Here is a 20,598-nt window from a genome sequence, read left to right as displayed (position 1 = left end):
GCCTGTGCTAAAATGAATATTATTTGCTTGTGCCCAATTTACCTAGCAATCCAGATTGCTCTGAATCAGTGACCTGTCCTTTTCATTATTTACCACTCCCCAAAATTGTGGGTCATCTGCAAACTTTACCAGTGATGATTTTATCTTTCCTTTCAGATTTTATCTATCCTTCCTTTAATAAAAATATTAAATACTGTTGACCCCAGAATTGTTCCCTGTGGGACTCCAGTGGAAACACACTTGCCCAATGACAGTTCCCCATTTACAGTTACATTTTGAGGCCTTTCACTTAGCCATTTTTTAATCCATTTACCATGTGCCATGCTAATTTTGTATCCTACTTGTTTTTGAATCAAAATGTTGTGAGGTACCAAGTCAAACGCCTGAGAGAAGACTAAGTATATTAGGTCAAGATTATTACCTGTATCAGACAAACTTGTAATCACTTTAGAAAAAGAGATCAAGTTAGTTTGATGGGATCTCTTTTGCATAAACCCATGTTGATTTGCATTAATTACATTATCCTCCTTTAATTCTTTAGTAATTGAGTCCAGTATCAGCCACTCCATTATTTTGCCCAAGATCAATGGCAGGCTGACAGGCCTATAATTTCCCAGATCATCCCATTTACCCTTGGCACAACATTAGCTTTCTTCCAGTCTTCTGGAATTTCCCCAGTGCTCCAAGACTTAGGACATGAGGAGGATACTTGGGAAATGGGATGACTTGGGTATTTGTCTAGCCTTCAAAGAAAGGAAATCCCAAGTCTCCTGGTGTCAGCCCACCCGGAGGAGGGTGTTCTAGCCTAGTGGTCTGAGCAGGCATGACATCTAGTGATCGGGGCAAGCATCAGTAGATCGGGGCAAGCATCAGTAGTTCGGCGCCAAAGCCAGGGGTCAACACAGAGGGCAGGAACTGGAGTGAGCCGGGTAGCAGGCAACAAGGGGTTCAAGGCGGGGTAGGACAGAGGCAAGTCTGGGTGTGAGGCAGGAGCAGCAGGAACAAGGTAACACATAAGCAGGCTCAGTGGTGAGCATGAGCATGGCAAGGCTAGTGAGTTGCTCCAGCTGCTGGCCTCTGCAGCCAGCCTGCTGGCCTCTGCAGCCAATCAGGTGGCGTAGCTAATCAGGCACCCTGCTGCCGGCCAGCTGTACTGATGGGGCTGCCTGGAGACTCGCTCTGCTGCAGGCCCTGCTTCCTGACCCCTGGCTTCTCTTCTTGACTCTGAGACATAAACCTGACTCTAGGGTTAGAGCTGGAGAGGGGTAGTCAAGACTTCTTGGGGTTATGCCAGGTCCAGGAAGTGACTTGGATGTAGTGGAAAGAAGAAGGGGGAGAAGAAAATACTGATGAGCTTTAGATGACCTCTGATTGAAAAGTCAACTTTAAATTTGATCTCATTTTGGCCTCAGCAGCCAATTAATGTCCCCACATTTCAGCATTCTAGCTCAACAGAAACATGGTAATTGATTATGGCAGTGGTATAAACATCTCAATTAAAATAGTCTATTTCCTAATTTCACTGGGTAGTTCAATATCAATTTTGAACAGAATACAATAGACCCACCTGGACTAGTTTAGATTAGAATAGACCATCCTGTACTAGTTCAAAATACAATAGAACAGACCCAACTCTACTAGTAGAATAGATCCATCTGTACAACTTAGAGTAGATAGAATAGAGAAAAATAGAGTTGTAACTTGTAAGGCTGCGGGCTTGCCAATTGTAGAAAAAACCCTTCACTTTAGAATTGCCTACCACATTTCTAAATTGGTTGACCTTGTGGACTTGACATCACCTATGCTTTTTTACCAGGCTCTCTATCTATTTTTCTTGACAAATTAGTTTTCACGGTGGAACACATTTGTTTCCTTTCGTTGTTTTTTACTACTTCTGTCCCATTTTTCTCTTTTTTTACTTCTCTCCTTATTCTAATGAAAAAAGAAAGAGAAAAGGAGAACAGGGGGAAGAAAAGGAAAGCCAAAAGACTAATTTAATTTTTATTTTGTACTTTTTATTTTTATCTCTGCAAAGTACTGGAAAATGTATGATAATATTTTTCACTTTATATTCTAATTTCAATAAAAAAGATACCTTATATGTCTTTCATGATTGTGGCAGGGCAGGGGTAAAACCCCTTGAATGCCCTGCCAAAATGGTGGCTAAGCCCTGCTTTCTGGTAGGTAAGTAGCGGCAGCTGGGCTGAGGAAGGGAAGGGTTATAAAAGCCCTGGAGAAAGCTCAGTCAGGAGGCTAGCCTGGGAGGGGACAGGAGGCTACAGCTCTGTCTCCTCACCAGAGGAAGGGTGCCTCATAGGCCAGGAGACCCTGGAACGGGTTAGAAAGGGGATAACTGTTGGGGGATAAAGGGGATTTGTCAAGGTTCCTTCCCCACTCTGAACTCTGGGGTACAGATGTGGGGACCTGCATGAAAAAAACCCCTAAGCTTATTTCTACCAGCTTTGGTTAAAACTTTCCCAAGAGACAAAATCTTTGCCCTTGGACTAGGGTATGCTGCCACCACCAAGTGCTTTAACAAAGAACCAGTGAAAAGGACCACTTGGAGTTCCTCTTCCCCCAGCTATCCCACCAAGCCCTTATACCTCCTTTGCTGGGGAGGCTTGAGAATAAACAAGTTGAGCACAGACCAGCTTGGGTTTCTTAGGACCCTAAAAATCCCATCAGATTCTTAAAAAAAAAATAATTTTATTAGAAGAAGAAAACAAAGGTAAAAGAAACACTCTGTAAGATTAGAATGGAAGATAATCTCACAGCAGTCAGATACAAAACATAGAGAATCCCTCTAGGCAAAACCTTAAGTTACAAAAAGACACAAAACCAGGAATACACATTCCCTCCAGCACAGCGAATTTACAAGCCAAAACAAAGAAAACCTAATGCATTTTCTAGCTAGATTACTTACTAACTTTACAGGACTTGGAGGGCTTGCATCCTTGATCTGTTCTCAGCAAAGGTATCACACAGACAGACAAAAGCCTTCCCCCCCCACTCCAGATTTGAAAGTATCTTGTCCCCTTCTTGGTCATTTTGGGTCAGGTGCCAGTGCGATTACCTTAGCTTCTTAACCCTTTACAGGTGAAAGGATTTTGCCTCTGGCCAGGATGGATTTTATAGCACTGTTTACAGAAAGGTGGTTACCCTTCCCTTTAGATTTATGACAGGACTGCACTGTAAATAAAAGCACAAGGGTGAAACACCAGAAGAAGGTGTGAGGACTCTTATTTTGCCAGCCTCAGCACAGGGCACAGGGGAGAGAAAGGGGAAACCTGTGCGGACCCTGTGACAATGATAAAAAAGGTAGAGCAGCTCAGTTTAAAAGTTCACTTTTATGTCAGGCTTCTGAGAAAATGCAACCAAAAAGAATTTAAGTGTAACTTGTGACATTAGAAATAGAAACATAAAGACTGAATTAATTAACCTATCTTGCTAACTAATCCTATGAGAAATGCAACTAACAAGAAAAAGTGGATGAGTAAAAAGACTGAGCCATATGATACTAGACTACTATATTTGTAAGTGGGGGAATAGTCCCGCTATTGTGGGGAACTTTCCTGGCTTCTGCACTACCCTGGTGAAGTGGGCTAGCGAAAGGATCCGAGTCTTCGCTCCCACTTCCTTTACCCAGAGGCCTCCCTGCTCTTGAGGACTCCCCTTCCACTCTCCTGTCTGGCAGAATCCTCGTAACACCAACAAGGCTTGGCCTAGGATTCCTGGGGGGCTCGACCCCCAACCCTGCTGTGCACAGGGGCTAGGGTGTCCCCACTCTGGGGTACTCTCTCTGCATTGGGCACTTCTCTGACCCACTGATCATTACATACAATTTAAACATTCAATTATTCTGTCTGACAGCTGCGTGACGGAGTCCATACATTAGCAGCTCCTTATAGGAGGTGAGGTGGGTCATAGCCTGATTGTCATTTGGGTCCCACCTAGGATCCTTTATAGGAACCTGATCATCTGGGGTCGGGATATTGTTACGGTCCTGGTCATATTGCCTCTTTGCTTCCTCCCTTGCTTTAGCTATGACCTGTTCTCGTTCAACCTCAGTCAATAATGTTCGCAGAAGGACATTACAATTATTGCAGTCTGGCTTATAGCTGCTAAGACATCCCTCAAAAACCGATACAAACTTGCTTGGGTTGATAGAAAATTTTCCAGCCTGTGCTTTGAAAGCGGCCAGGTCCATAGGATTAAAAGGTGCATGAGTATAGATCTGCATAGTAGCAGCAGCTTGTTCTTTCTCTTGCATTACAGGCGATTTTAGTCTCGGTAAGTAAAGGGTATAGTCCAGCAGATGGAGCTCGAACCTCACTATGAGCTTCACTAGGAATCTTACTTTGAGCCTTGCTCTGTGTGGGTGTAGGGGCCGAAGGGGACACGCTCTGTGTGGGTGTAGGGGCCGAAGGAGCCTCACTCTGTGCGGGTGTAAGGGCCGAAGGAGACACCGGATCTGCCATTACATTTGGGGTGGAGGTCCGGGGACTGACATTAATTGCTACCGGGCCAATCGGGGTTAAATTACAGCATCGTAAAATATCAATATGAGACCACAAGGTCATAAACAAATAAGCATACGAATGCTCATTCCACTTCCCTCTTTGCTGACAGAACAGGAGTAACTGGAGGATTGTATTATGATTTAGTGATCCTCCGGGAGGCCACTGTTCCTGGTCCTCTAATTGGTACTGAGGCCAGTTAACCGTACAAAATCTCTTCAATTTAGCCTTAGTTATTGGATCTGATTCAAATACCTTTCAATTTATTAAAATACACTTTAGGGGCGTGCACCGTACCCTACCTCCCGTGCTCTGTTGCTGTCCCATACCTACAGGGTAACTCTGGGCATCCCCAGGTTCCAACAGAGCATATAATCCAGATTTTAAAAGATTCCTACTTTATCCAAGGGACCGGTTCCGCCACCATCGCCCACAGCTGCTTTTCGACTATGTGAGTGCGTTGCATCGTTGTGCCCTCCGGGGTCGATCAAACTGCGTCTCCTCCGATGCCCCCAATGAACTCACCGGTGCGCGCTGGGCGTCGGTTGTCACTGCAATCCTCGACCTCCGGAAGGGATCCGGGCAAGGCTAAATTGCAGCCTCATTGCCCACCCAGGGACGCCAAAAGCTGTTGCCGGCACCCAGTGCCGAGAGGCAAAACAATAGCAGGGCTTCGTTACCTGGTGTGTTTCACTCAATAATCACAACGGGGTGGAGAAGCAGAAAAATTTATTTGCAGCTGCAAACAAGGTACAGGGAGAAGAGAATCTCAAATCCTGCACACCAGAGCAGGTTATTACACACACTTTTATATTCCTTAATGCTACTGCGCTACACATCAGCCAATTAAAACTTTGCACAAATACTCTGCCTTCCTTATATGGATTACAACAATGTTTATTTCCTGCAACCTCAAACAAGAATTCCTAGCAACTTAAACAACCAGCACATTCTGTCTGGCCTTGTAACTATCTCCTATTATCTTTAGCTTGGTGTCAGCAAACCTTACACTATGAGGCATTATCTGCGGCTGCAACATTGTTTTAAAAGCAAAAGAGCTTACTCAACCAGCCAGGCCTGAATTCTATTAAGGGGGGTTAAAAAGAAGCCCTTAGGCCTTCAGCAAGGAGACTTCCTCAACCCTTATGGCTTTCCATCCCCTCGACTTAACTAGTGGCCATGCCCTGGGGTCTCCAACACAAGGATTCTTCCAGGGATGCTGCCATCATGAGAGATCCAGGGCGGGTGCTGTTTCACCTTTGTGGGGTTAGGATCAACTAGGGCAGGTTGTCAGGATGGTTTGTTCCTGTGGTGAGATCAGAGCTGGGCTCACAGCCTTGGAGACCAGATTCGGCTCTTTAGCCCCAGAGCAGGGACATCCTGGGCTGTGGCCGTGTCTGAAGCCTGAACAAGCTGGGATCAGCTCTAGAGCTGGGAGGGGCTTTCAGTCCCTGATCCCATTTAGTCCATCGCCTCTCAGCCAAGCCTGCCCTAGGAGGGGAGCAGGAAGCACCCATCCGTGGAGTAGATCCTGGTCTGCTAGGAACTGCAGAGACTGTCAGCAACTCAGGACATCCAGCAAGAGGACAGCAAAGGAGTGCTGGATAACACAGTGACAGGTGCTAGCTAGCTAATGTCCAAACAATTCTGATGCCTGAGAATCGACTGCATCACAAGCTGAGACAAATTCCACAAACACCAGCACAGTAAGATTGCTATTTCAGTTCCATAATATGGGCTATTAATATTTAAGACCATAAATGTGAAATTACAATCTGAACTGTTTTAGGGCTGGTCTACACTACCATGCTCTGTCGATCCGAGATAAATCACAAGTTTGGGGAAAAATCCACAGAGACTAGCACAGTAAATTCACTATTTCAATTAAATACAGTCATGGATTAATATACAGAACAAATGTAAGACCTTAAACATAAATGATCATTTGAACCCTTTAAGGCTTTAGCTGTCAATTAAGTCAGAGAACTAGAGCCAGTCAGGAAAAAAAAAATCAGCGCAAAACTTTGACTTTGCATCAGATACCCCAAAATCAGAAAAAGATTCAGGATTTGGCAACCAGACGTGTTTGTTTTTAGCAAAATACTAGTGTTAAGTGAAAATGTCACATTGCCAACAAAGGAAAATTGAGGTTTTCAGGTTTTGTGGTTTTTTTAAAAATTTGTTTCAAGTATAGCAGCAACTTTCCCTGGACATTTTTGTTTAGTTTTAGTTGGAAATTGAGCTTTAAACAAAGATGGGAAACATTATTCTTATATTTAATAATACAGCCATTTCAAACCTGTTTGTTCTATTGCAACCGTGTTTATTCCTGTTTCAAAGAAATAGTTATGGGAAGGTAAAAAAACAGGTTAGCAGCAAAGCCTGCAGATTGTGTTTTGTACACACTAGCACCTGTAAACTCAGAGTCAGCGTTGCACCAGCCACCTGAAGCCTGTCTATCTCAACCCTGCCCAAGGACACAGAGGAAATGAAGGGGGACAGAAGCAAGATCTCCCTCTCCAGCCCCATATCCTCTGTCCCACACTGCTGCCAGCTGAACAGCAATGTTGCAAACTGGTGCACAGAACATACACACAGCAAAACACAGCCCCTCCCTACCCGAGATCACAGGCCTAGTAGACAAGGCAGAGAAAGGGGGGAAGAGGAAAGAGAGGCACAGAAAGGGGAAGCAACTTGCTCAAGGTCACGCAGAAGGTCAGTGGCAGAGATAAGAACATAAACCAAGTCTCCTGATTGCCACTGTCCTGCCTAGCACACACATGAAGATAGAGAGGGAAATGATAAACCACAGCAGTAACCGAGGGGTGCTCCTAGCCCATCCTTACACAGAGACACAAGTGTTGTAGGTATCAGGGACCATGAATCGATCTGTCAGCAGGGAGCAGGCCGTCTCTGCACAGAACTTGGTGTGGAATCATCACAGAGGAGCTGTCGCTCGGGGCGCGGGGTATGTCCGTGTTTTGTTTCCCTTGGAAGAGGGGATCAGGCTGTGCTGCTGGTTTAGAAGTCTAGTTTCCTGTCCAAGTTGTTAGCCTGCTGTTTGTCCAAAGAAGAAATGCCTGGAAGGGACCTGGGTCACCGAGTCCAATCCCCTGCTCTCACTGGCAACCCAGTCATATAACCTCCATCCTAAACTGACACAGCTCCGTGTTAACACCAGTTAAGTTGTCTGTCCCCAACGGCTCCTATTGGGAGGCTGCTCTAGATTGTCCCTCCTCCGATGGGGACAAACTTTCTTCTCATTTTCAAGCTGAATTTACTCCTGGCCAATTTATCCCCGCTCCTCCTTGTGCCGACATTGTCCTTTAGCATCAATAGCTCTTCTTCCTCCCTGGGGTTTACCCCCTCAATGTATTTATAGAGAGTGATTATAACCTCTCTCAGCCAGCATTGTGCTAGGTTAAATTAGCCAAACTCTTTTAGGATATGTCTACTCAGCAAGTTAGGGCTGTGATTCACCAGCTTGCATCCCTGTACTCGTGGGCTAGTTTGGGGAGCATAAATAGCAGGGTGGCTGTGGTAGCCATGCTGAGTACAAGCCCACCTGAGCCCTGGGGCTTTGTATTCAGCACAGTTTCCCCTTCTGCCATGGCTATGCTACGTTTTAGACTTGTGCTAGCCATCCTCGAGCTATTGCAAGTAGTGTATGTGATCTGGGAATCACTCCCCTAGCTCGTGGCGTAGACATAGACTTACTCTTCTTTCCTAAACTCGCTCTCCATTGTAGCAATAGGATGTCCATAATTCCTAAGATTGTTGGGTTTGGGTTGTAACTTGTTCCATATTTACACTGCATTTTATCAAGCCTCATCTTGGACCAGATCCTCAGATGGAGGAAACGGATGTCATCCTTGGACTGTAAGGGAGCTGTGGAAATTTACACTGGTGTGACAATGCTCTTCATTAGTGGTGTGATTGTCAGAGGTGAGGAGGCAGGAGGACTCTAGCATGACCATTACCCTTGCCCTTCCTTCCACAGGCAATCCATGATGTACTGAGAAAGCAAATGTCTAACCGAACCACCGTGACAGAGTTCCTTTTCCTGGGATTGTCTGAGGTTCGGGAGCTGCAGATTTTACACTCTGCTGTTTCTAGGGATTTACCTGGCAGCCCTGGTGGGAAATCTCCTTGTTATCATCCTTGTGGTGCTCGACCACCACCTTCACACCCCCATGTAGTTCTTCCTGATGAATTTACTAGATCCATACTAGATCTCGGATCTGTCTCGGTCTCCGTCCCCAAGTCCATGGCCAATTCCCTATTGAACACCAGGTCGATTTCTTATTCTGGGTGCATTGCCCAAGTCTTTCTCTTCATTTTCTTCACCTCGGTTGACTTTGCTTTTCTCACCATCATGGCGTACGACCGATATGTCGCCGTCTGCCAACCACTGAACTATGAGACTATAATGAACAGGGGAGCTTGTGTCCAAATGGCAGCCATTGCATGGATCAGTGGAATTCCCGTTGCTACTACGCAGACTGGGAACATATTTGCATTACCCTTTTGTGACGGCAACAGGTGGATCAGTTCTTCTGTGAAATCCCCAGCTGCTCAAGATCACCTGCTCTGACTCATAGCTCGGTGAAGTTGTTGTTACTTCTTTTCTCTCGTTCTTAGCCTTAAGATGTTTTGCTTTTATAATTGTGTCATATGTTCACATCTTCAAAACAGTGCTGAGAATCCCCTCTGGGCAGGGCCGGCATAAAGCCTTCTCCACCTGCCTCCCTCACCTCATTGTGGTCTCCTTCTTCATTTGCATTGCCACCTTTGCCTACCTGAAACCCACCTCCAGCTCAGCCTCAGCTCTGGATCTCATGGTGGCTGTTCTCTATTCCGTGGTGCCTCCAGTGCTGAATCCAGCCATCTACAGCATGAGGAACAAGCTCAAAGGTGCCCTGAGGAAACTGACTGAGGGGAAGTTATTCAAAAAGAATAAAATTTCCAGATTTCTCCCATGACCATGTTTTCATTCTTTGCTTCTTTACCGATATAATCAACCGATGACATGATTGTCTCCATGGGAATGTGATGTGCAGGCTTTTTATGCAAAAATGTTGTCTTCACAGTAGTAATAATCCAGACTAAGTTCACTGAAGTCTGTGGAGTTACTCTACTGGGAATTAGAGAAGAATCTATCTATCTACATTATGAGGGCATTTAATTCAATTCTGCATTTCTTTGTGAGATGCATGAGTTTAAGGGAGGGATAGCTCAGTGGTTTGAGCAATGGCCTGCTAAACCCAGGGTTGTGAGTTCAATCCTTGAGGGGGCCATTTAGGGATCCGGGGGAAAAACTGGGGCTTGGTCCTGCTTTGAGCAGCAGTTGGATGAGATGATCTCCTGGGATTCTATGAACTTGACCTTCTGAACAGGCATGAGCTGTCACTGGGAAACCTTAACTCTGTGTTAATGAAGTTTGTTACCATTTTATTTCCTAGTTTTTTAAGAGAAAGCAAGCTTGTTGGTTGGAGTCAGTGGTCATTGTGGCAGCTGTAGGTGGCCATGGATACGGATGATGAGTGAAGCAAAAGGTGCTTTTAAGAATGATCACATTTTACTGGAAAGGAGCTGTATTCTGTGCATTGCTTGGCCAATCTGGGTTCCCGTCACATCGTCTCCTCACACCCAAATCTGTCAGTAAGCGCAGCGCAAAGCTGGACACAGCCATCTGCAGTAATGCAGGCTCAGAGAGGGATGAAGTGGCCTGTTCATCTCAATGAGCTATTCTCAGTGGAGTGAGAAACACCTGCAGGAGATGGTACAGCCTGAAACAAATGCTTGGAGAGGTGTGAACTGCTCCACTCATATCGGTCACCCAGGTGCCAGCAGGCTGTTCAGTGTGTTGTGGGTTCATGTCCCCCTTTGCCTCTTCCCAGCTTCACACCCCAAGGGGCAGCAATTCCCTAGACCCTGGCACACATCGGGAGTGGTGATTAGGGAGACAGACTCAGTCCCCCTCGTGCCAAAAGGCAAGGAGAAAGCCCCCAAGATCACAAAAGGGGGAGAAGGAGGCATATCGGACACCCATAGATGCATCGAGAGCCCTCTGATATTGACACACACAAGGTAGGGGAATGTGGGGTTGTCAGGCCCCCTGCCCCTTGTTCTAGTTCTGTATCCAGCAGAGAAGGAGATAGTCACACAGGCGCAGATATCGCTAACGGAAACACAGCTGGGTGCTGTGCTTGCTTTATTGTTCCCACTGCAAAACTGAACCTAACAGGAAAGTGAAGCTTTGCGCTGGGGAGGAGAGAGAGAGTGAGAGGCAAAAAGGCATCCTTTAAAAAGTGGAAGATAAATCCTAATGAGGAAAATAGAAAAGAGCATAAATTGGCAAAGGAAGTGTAAAAATATAACTAGAAAGACCAACAAAGAATGTGAAGAACAGCTAGCCAAAGACTCCAAAAGTAATAGCATTTTTTTTAAATACATCAGAAGCAGAAAACCTGCTAAACAACCAGTGGGTCCACTGGATGATCGAGATGCTAAAGGAGCACTCAAAGATGATAAAGCCATTGCAGAGAAATTAAATGAATTCTTTGCATCGGTCTTCACTGTTGAGGATGTGAGGGAGATTCCCAAACCTGAGCCATTCTTTCTGGGTGACAGATCTGAGGAACTGTCCCAAATTGAGGTGTCATTAGAGGAGGTTTTGCAACAAACTGATAAACTAAACAGTAATAAGCTAATGTGACGCCAATTTTTAAAAAGGGCTCCAGAGATGACCCTGGCAACTACAGGCTGGTAAGCCTCACTTCAGTACTGGACAAATTGGTTGAAACTATCTTAAAGAACAAAATTGTGAGACACCTAGATGAACATAATTTGTTGGGAAATAGTCAACATGGTTTTGTAATGGGAAATCACGCCTAACCAACCTACTAGAATTCTTTGAGGCGGTCAACAAGCATGCGGACAAAGGAGATCCAGTGGATATAGTGTATTTAGATTTTGAGAAAGCCTTTGACAAGGTCCCTCACCAAAGGCTCTTAAGCAAAATAAGCAGTCATGGGATAAGAGGGAAAGCTCTTTCATGGATTGTTAACTAGTTAAAAGATAGGAAACAAAGGGTAGGAATAAATGGTTAGTTTTCAGAATGGAGAGAGCTAAATAGTGGTGTCTCCCTGGGATCTGTTCTGGGCCCAGTCCTATTTTACATATTCATAAATGATCTGGAAAAAGGGGTAAACAGTGAGGTGGCAAAATTTGCAGATGATACAAAACTACTGAAGAGAGTTAAGTCCCAGGCAGACTGCGAAGAGCTACAAAAGGATCTCTCAAAACTGGGTGACTGGGCAACAAAATGACCAAAGAAATTTGATGTTGATACATGCAAAGTAATGCACATTGGAAAACATAATCCTAACTATACATATACAATGATGGGGTTTAAATTAGCTGTTACCGCTCAAAAAAGAGATCTTGGAGTCATTGTGGATAGTTCTCTGAAATCATCCACTCAATGTGCAGCGGCAGTCAAAAAAGCAAACAGAATGTTGGGAATCATCAAGAAAGGGATAGATAATAAGACAGAAAATATCATATTGCCTCTACGTAAATCCATGGTATGACTACACCTTGAATCCTGCGTGCCGATGTGGTCACCCCATCTCAAAAAAGATATATTGGAACTGGAAAAGGTTCAGAAAGGGGCAACCAAAATTATTAGGGGTATAGAACGGCTTCCGTGTGAGGTGAGATGAATAAGACTGGGACTTTTCATCTTGGAAAAGAGGCAAATAAGGGGGGATATGATAGAGGTCTATAAAATCGTGCGTGGTATAGAGAAAGTAAATAAGGAAGTGTTATTTACTCCGTCTCATAATACAAGAACAAGGGGCCACCGAATGAAATTAATAGGTAGCAGGTTTAAAACAAACACAAGAAAGTATTTTTTCATGTAACGTACTGTCAACCTCTGGAACTCCTTGCCAGAGGGTGTTGTGAAGGCCAATACTATAACAGGGTTCAAAAGGGAGCTAGATAGATTCATGGAAGATAGGTCCATCAATGGCTATTAGCCAGGATGGACAGGAATGGTGTCCCTAGCCTCTGTTTGCCAGAAGCTGGGATTGGGTGACAGGGCATGGATCACTTGACGATAACCTGTTTGTTCATTCCCTTTGGGGGACCTGCCATTGGTCACTGAGAGAGGACAGGATACTGTGCTTGATGGACCTTTGGCCTGACCCAGTATGGCCGTTCTTATTGTCTTATGTTCTTAGAGCATAGAGCCCCCTGAACACTGAAAGAGACGGGACATCACACTCCTCTGTTCTCCCAGGCCCCCTGTCACTCACCCTCATGTCCCCTCTTCCCAGTGTCCCACCCCTCCTCATCTCCTGACCCCCAGCTCATCTCCTACCCACCCACCCTTTCTGTCCCCCACTCCATAATCACCCCTCCCCTCGCTGCCCCAAAAAGCCGCCTCCCCAGTTCCCACCCCCATCATCCTCCCCTCCCAGCAGGTAAGTGCATTTCAAAAATTGGTCCATCACCTACTAAATATCCTGTGGTGCCCAGGTGACATTTCCCCACAATTCGAAACCCTCAGGCAGAGCCAGGTACCTCCTTATTCTTAGGTTCAGATTTCAGCTAAGGGTTAGATCTGAACTCAAAGTGCCCAGATGGCATGCGGGTTTGTCAGCCGCTACTGGACATTCCCCCTTCAAGGACTCACAGCCGGTGAGCCAGAGGTAGCTTTCAACCAGCTCATCCTCTCTCCATACACGTGCACAGCGTAATCCATTTGGCGCGATTCCAAGCACTTCCAAGGCTGAGAGGCCTAACTGAGAGCTAAACCTTTTGGCTAATAACACTATGACTTTATTTCCTCCAAAGAGCTGGTGAGTGGCCCTTGAATACTGGAAATGCTCCCTGCTATGAGGATCTGAGCCCTGGTTTGATCTCTGTCTGGGCACAATAAATGAGCACCAAAACACATCAACGTTAAGAAAAGTTAGAAGTCACTTCTTTCCAGTCGATGGGGCTGATTCCCTCTCACTCACCCTGATGTAAATCAGGAGTAACTCCATTGGACTCAATGGGGCTGATTTCTCCCTCCCTCACCCCAGGGTAAGTCCATGGTGTTCCAATGGAGTATGTCTGGTCTCAGGAAGAGGAGATTCAAGTCCTTTGACTCCAGCCCCTGCTGAGGTGTGGCCCTTTTCTGTGTGGTCCTGGGCCCTTCAATCCCAAATCCCCTGGGGCACAGCCCTTCTCTATGAGATGTTGGGACCCTCAATCCCAGAATCCCCTGGGGCATGGCCCTTCTTTATGGGGTGCTCTGCCCTCCAGCCCCCACTGACCATAGTGTCTCCTTCCCTACTTTTCTATCCCTCTGCCCCCTGCTGCAAACCCCACACCTGGTGAATCTCAAGGAGACCCCCTGATACCAGAGAGCCTGCTGTACCACGCCAAGTACGGCATGACTCGGTACCAGGAGCGGGGCATGCTGGGGTGGGGGTGTCCCGTGCCCTGGGTCTGACTGGGGCCAGCAACGGATGCTGCGTCACCCACAGCCTGGAACAACTGGGGTGGGATGAGGAGATCTGCCCCCACTGCAGCAGCTGCAGCCTGAGTCTGAAAAAAGCCTGAGATAATGGCTCTGGGAGAGGGGAACTGCCCCAGGTAAGGACTTGGGGGACCATGACTGCCCCCTGCCTGTCTGTGGGCACCTAGCCGATCCCAAGGGATTGGGGGAGACTCACCTGCTCCTCTTCTGGGACAGAGCAGGGTTCCATGCCATTGGCCCAGCCTCTCTTTGAAGCCTCCCCCCACCCCATGAATGCCCCTGGAGTGTCTGAATCCAGTCCTGAGAGTCAGCAGAGCTTTATGGGATTAACTGTGCCTCTTTCCACAGGCTCCTGGAAACAGCTCGGCTCAGAGCTGTGACTCTTGGAGGGACCAGCACCAGCTGCTGGAGAGGGAGGGAGAGGAACCCCCTCAGTGGACAGTTCTGCAATAACCTCCGTGTCAGGGATGTTCCCTGTGAGTTAATGGCTGGCTGGAGACCTACACCATGGCAGTTTAATTCATTCTGTGATCTAATGTAACCATGAAGGCTCTGGTGATCCATGGCAATGTCTCACCCTGCTGGTCATTTTATCTCAGCAATCCCTTGTGGCAGTGAGTTCCCCAGCTTAGCTGTGTGCTGGGCAGAGGCCACCCTGAAAATACTGTTCAGAAAAGGGGCTGGGCCAGGAAGAGGAAGGAGGAGAGTGGGGAAGGAAGGAAGTGGTGTCCAGGGCTTGCCAATGGGGAGAAGGAGGAGAGAATGGGCAAGTATTTGGAGCCGGGGTGAGTGGCTGTTCCCTGGGGCTGGCGCCATGTCATGGGAGTGGGCCTGAGCAGAGGAGAGGACTAGTGGTAGAAGAGGGGACTGGTGGGCAGAGGGGTTGAACAGGGATCTCTGAGGAAGCTGAGTCAGGAACTCTGGGTGGGGAATTGGCTCTTGGCCATGGAAGGGGGAAATCTCAAAGAACAAGGGCTGAGAGGGTCTGTGGGGTGGGGGTTGTGAGAGGGGTGGGAGAAGATTAAGGGCTGTGGGTGTTTGCTTGGGGGTGTGGCCTGAGTGAGGGAGAGGGAAGGAAACACTCAGAGTCTAGAGCAGGGATTGTCAAACTGGGGATCAGGACCCCTCAGGGGGTCACGAGGTTATTACATGCAGGGTCGTGAGCTGTCAGCCTGCACCCCAAACCCTGCTTTGCATCCAGCATTTATAATGGTGTTAAATATATAAAAAAGTGTTTTTAATTTCTAAGGGGGTGGGGGTCATACTCAGAGACTTGCTAGTTGAAAGGGGTCACCAGTACAAAAGTTTGAGAACCACTAGTCTCGGGTAAGATGGGTTCATTGGGTGAATCATGGATCATCTCTAAACAAAGTTTCTTAATGAATTTTTGATCCAGTCTCAATTATTATCCCCCAGGTTTTGGTAAAGAGAGGCACAGAGAGTTGAGGTAACATAGCTGCATAGCTGGGCTTAGATCACAGGAATTCTTAGCATCTTGAGCTCCTTTCTCTAGATGCGTGGCTGTCAGAGGTGAAAGTAAGCCGGTCCGGTCTGGCATACCAGCAAAAGCCCGTACACCAGACCGGACCAGCTTCCCCGTCTGGCGATTTAAAGGGCCTGGGGCTCCCAGCAGCGGCCGGAGCCCCGGGACCTTTAAATTGCTGCCAGAGCCATGCTGCTGGAGCCCCCGGGTAGTGGAGGTGGCCGGGAACCCCGGGGGTCGGGTGGCGATTTAAAGGGCACGGGGTGCCCCTGCAGTAGCGGCAGCCGGGAGCACCGGGCCCTTTAAATCACCGCCTGAGCCCCCGGCCACCACCGCTACCCCGGGGATTCCAGCAGCAGGGCTCGGGTGGTGATTTAAAGGGCCTGGGGCTCCTGTCCCTGTGGGGAGTCCCGGGACCTTTAAATTGCCCCCAAACCCCGGGGCTCCCAGGTGCCTCCGTATCTGGTAGCTCTGGCCGTAATTGAAAGGCTTCCAGACACTGCTGCTGCAGCCAGAGCCCCAGGCCCTTTAAATCTCGATTTAAAGTTCCCAGGGATATCAAGCCCCACCTCTTCCGGTTCAGGCCCCGCCCCCCTGCTCAGGACTCCGGCGTACCGGTACGTCCTGTAAGTTAATTTCACCTCTACTGGCTGTCCTAGTTATCATTACATGCTGATAGGGCATCTAAGGGAGTTAGGAGCCCAAGATGTACATGCCTTACTGCTGTGGAGGAAAAATCTAGTAGGTCAGCTTAAAAATGTAACCACAACGACTAGAAGTTAGAAAAGACCGTTAACCGCAAAGGAAGCACCTGTCAATAACCGGTAAAGCTTGTTTTGCTATATTCCAAATTAGGTAAAGCTACCGTTGAAGCTTGCACTGTAGGCCAAATAAGGAAAAATGCTGTTGAAGGAAGTGTGCTTAACAGATTGTGGTTTTCAGCTTTATTAGCTCCTGTATTTTCTGTTTGCGGCAGAGGAGCTCCGGCTGACTCTCCCTGTATGCGCACGCTTGAATAAACGGACCTCAGGCTTTGTTCTGATCCAAACACACCGTGCAGTTAATTTTTCCATGACACTGCTCCTTTGCCAATCCCAGGCACGATTTTCTGAAATTCAGGAGAAGCCCAGGCCTTGGAAGTTAATGAGAGAGACAGGGCCAGGATTACAAAGGGGTTTAGGTACCTAAAGAAGGAGATAGCTGCCTATTGGGATTTACAATAGCATCTAAGCAGGTTATGCTCCTCACTCCGACTGAATGACCATGGGACTTAGGCACCGAGCTCATTTCGGAGCATTGATAAATCCCCATAGGTGCCTGTCTCCATCTTTGTGATCCTGGCCCACAGATAACACAGAAGCAGGGCTGGAATCAGGGAATGCTGGGGGAGATCATAGGCCCCAAGCTATGTGAGGGTCGGACTGGAGGGACAGAATGGCTCTCTTGGCTTCATCAGCTAGGCATCTCTGCACTTGCCTCTGGGCCTCTGCTGCTGAGCTGTGCAGAGCTCCAGGGAGTGAGTCTCACCCGCCCTTAGGAAATAGACATGAATAAATTACCTTCCTGCAGCATCAGTCCTTTAATGCCAGTGATGCCCAGCACCAGCTACACGCAGTTCATCTGCAGAGAGCAACAGGAATGAGTCTAGTTCTGGCAGTGCAGTCTCAAAATGAAGGGGGAAAGAATTCTCAGATGCATGTGCTTTTCGCTTCTAGATTCTGGTACATAGATAGATATTGACCAAAGAATCGTAGTGCTGGATGACTGATTGGATCATACATTGGGGAAAAAATCCACAAAGATCAGCACAGTAAGTTTGCTTTTTCAATTAACTAGGTTTGGGGATGAACATAGAGGGAAAATTAAGAGGATAAATATGAATTACGATCTTAACTCGTTAAGACTTTTACTCTCAAATTAATCAGATATTTACTGCTGATTGGAATTTTTCCACCTTTCAGGAAAATTTTGAGTTTTCACTGAAAACCCCAAATCCATTCCCCCCCGCCCCCGCTCAGTTTTTGGCAAATGAAAACTTTCTGCTGAAAAGTGGATTTTTTTAATCGAAAAAACAAAAATGTTTGGGTTTTGAGTTTTCAGTTTCTTTAGTGAACAATCCAAAAATGTTTAGAGAAAAGCAGACAGATTCTGAGATTTGTTGTTGTTTAGCTGAAAACCCAGTCTTGATTAAAAAGAACACAGCTGAAAATTTCCAACCAGCTTTAAACTTCAAATAAACTGGAGAACATTAATATTGCCTGATAAACCCTTAATTTCAAACCATTTATTCTATTGTATCTGTGTGATTACTCCTTCAAAGGGATAGTTGCGAGGAGGTAACAACTGAATAACCGGTAAAGTTGACAGCTCACAGACTCTGTTTTATACAGACTAGCCCCTTTAAACCCTGAGTTAGAGTTGAGCCAAGCAGACAACCCCTGTCTATCCTGACCCGTTCAAGGACATACGGGAGCTCACTGAGAGTAGAACTGAGAGCTCCTGTCCTATTTTCACACTGCTGCCAAAGGCATTTTGGCACCTAGTGGGATTTTCAGAAGCACTTAGGAGCTTATAACTTGTTGATTTCAAGGGGTGTTGAGGGCCCTGATGATTTTGAGAATCCCACTAGGTGCATCAATACCTTTAAAAATCTGCCCCACGTCCCCTCTCCAAAAGCCCTTACAGTCCTAGTAGACATGGCAGAAAGAAGGGGAAATGACTGGCCCAAGGTCACACAGCAGGTCACTGGCAGAGACAAGAGTAGAGCCCAAGTGTCCTGGCAACCCCTGCACCGCACAGCACAGAGTAAATGATACAACATAGTGATGATGGAGGGATGCTGCTAGTCCATTGTAACACGCAGGCCAAAGTGCAGCTGGGAGTTGGTGCCATAAATCAATTTGGAAGCAGGCAGCCGGCCGTCTAGGCAGAGAGCTTGGGGTAGAAAAATCAGAGCTGAGCTGCTACTTATGATGCAGGGTGAGTGTACATGGGAATCAGGCTGCGTTTAACAAGCCACATCTTGGGCCAAATCGTCAGCTAGGGTAAAGTAACGAAGCTCCATTGACTTTAAAGGATCTGACCCAATTTACAATAGTGTGATAACATTACTGACTGATTGTCAGAGGTGAGGAGCACTGCCAACACCTACTCATTGTAAGTGACGAGTTCTGTGCACCTTTGACATTCATATAATGAGATATTAGAGAAAGGGGAATCAGGGCAATTCCCTCTGTTGCTCTAATCCTGACCATGGTCCTTCTCATTCCCCCAGCAGCCATCACACAGTGTACTGAGGAAGAAAATGTCCAACCAAACCACCATGACCGAATTCCTTCTCCTGGGGTTCTCTGATGTTCCAGAACTGCAGATTTTATGCTTTGTGGTGTTTCTAGTGCTTTACCTGATATCCCTACTGGGGAACCTTCTTATCATCACAGCCATAGCCCTAGACCGACACCTTCACACCCCCATGTACTTCTTCCTGATGAATCTGTCCATTCTAAACCTTGGCTCCATCTCTGCCACCATCCCCAAATCCATGGCTAACTCCCTCATGACCACAAGATCGATTTCTTATGCTGGATGTGTTGCCCAAGTCTTTCTCGTCGTCTTCTTCACTTCAGCAGATTTTGCCATACTGACCATCATGGCGTACGACCGATACACTGCCATCTGCCAACCACTGAACTATGAGACAGTGATGAACAGAAGAGCTTGTGTCCAAATGGCAGCCAGTGCCTTGATCAGTGTTCTTCTCTACTCTGCAGTGCACACTGGAAACACCTTTGCAATATCCTTCTGTGGAGGGAACATGGTGGATCAGTTCTTCTGTGAAGTCCCCCAGCTACTCAAGCTCGCTTGCTCTGATTCAGAAATCAGTGAAGTTGGGTTTCTCATCTTTAGTGTGTGCTTAGCCTCAAGCTGCTTTATTTTCATAATTGTGTCATATGTTCAGATCTTCACCACAGTGCTGAGAATCCCCCCTGAGCAGGGCAGGCATAAAGCCTTCTCCACCTGCCTCCCTCACCTCATTGTGGTCTCCTTGTTTATTTGCACGGGGAGCTTTACCTACTTGAAACCCACCTCCAGCTCTACCTCAGGTCTGGATCTCGTGGTGGCTGTTCTCTATTCTGTGTTGCCACCAATGATGAATCCGATCATCTACGGCATGAGGAGCAAGGAGCTCAAAGGTGCATTGAGTAAACTGATAGTTTGGAGGTTATTCTCTAAGAATAAAATGTCCTTATTTCTTCTTCAGTAACAATTTCATTCTGTGTTTCTTTATAAATATAATCAGCTGATGACATTATCGCCTGCATGAGAAAATACTGTGCACTCTGTTTATGCAGAATTTGGTATTTACACTAGGAAAAATCCAGACAAACATGACTCAGAAAAATGGGGTTACTATAGGTTTAGACCAATGTAAATAAGATCGGAATCTATCTATCATATACTGCTACCCATCACCATACTATCTGAGCACTTTGCCCATAAAATCAGTAGCCAAAGCAAAGTCCGTAGTGAGATCTCTGGCTCTTCCTGTTTTGGGGGATAAAATCTCTGATTGAGGTATCAATGCATTTGTTCTTTGTGCTTTTTGTTTGTTTGTTTGTTTGTCAGATTTTTAGCATTTTTTTTGTGGCTTAACTGGTTGGTTGGTGGTTTGTTTTGTTTCTTTGTTCCAGGAAGTTGTGGAGGTGGGAAAGCCTGGGGAGATGGTGAGTGTTTGGTTTGACAGAATTTTCAATGTTTGTCCTCCCTTGGAAGTGCCACTATGTCATCTCTTTGATGGGGTTCTCTGAGTGAGCTGAAGGTTTGCTCCCCACAATGATAAAAGGGTGCAAAAGAGGTTTCTGCTTGGCTGAGTTCCTGATGAAATGATTATGTATCGACTGTTGGGGTATTATTGTATTATTAATGATGTTAGAGAAATAACAATCTGAGGTAGGCATCTTTTCTATTATTTTTACCTATTGAATATGTAAAAACGGTGTCATTCTTGCTATGGTGAAAAGGGTGTTTTGAAGAGAAACTTTTTCCAGAGTTTCCTAAAG

At 46.4% G+C, this 20,598-nt stretch overlaps 1 protein-coding gene and 1 pseudogene across 2 annotated transcripts in view; both read left to right on the top strand.

Moving 5' to 3' along the window:
- LOC311530305 (olfactory receptor 14A16-like) overlaps positions 1-9,499 on the top strand; it is a 29,255-nt pseudogene extending 19,756 nt beyond the window's left edge. Inside the window, exon 2 of the transcript in view lies at positions 9,060-9,499. The product of the transcript in view is annotated as an olfactory receptor 14A16-like (transcript). The remainder of the gene's footprint in view (positions 1-9,059) is intronic.
- Positions 9,500-18,842: 9,343 nt separating this feature from the next.
- Positions 18,843-19,802, top strand: LOC311530604 (olfactory receptor 14A16-like; the record flags this gene model as incomplete). Its single annotated transcript, XM_084647421.1, has 1 exon — positions 18,843-19,802. One exon carries the CDS (start codon positions 18,843-18,845, stop codon positions 19,800-19,802), a length of 960 nt encoding a protein of 319 aa, XP_084503547.1.
- Between the last annotated feature and the right edge of the window lie 796 nt (positions 19,803-20,598).

The sequence above is a fragment of the Lepidochelys olivacea genome, assembly GCF_965140295.1.
Source record: "Lepidochelys olivacea isolate rLepOli2 genome assembly, chromosome: 14".
Lineage (NCBI taxonomy): Eukaryota > Metazoa > Chordata > Testudines > Cheloniidae > Lepidochelys > Lepidochelys olivacea.
This window is presented reverse-complemented; position numbering and strand designations above follow the sequence as displayed.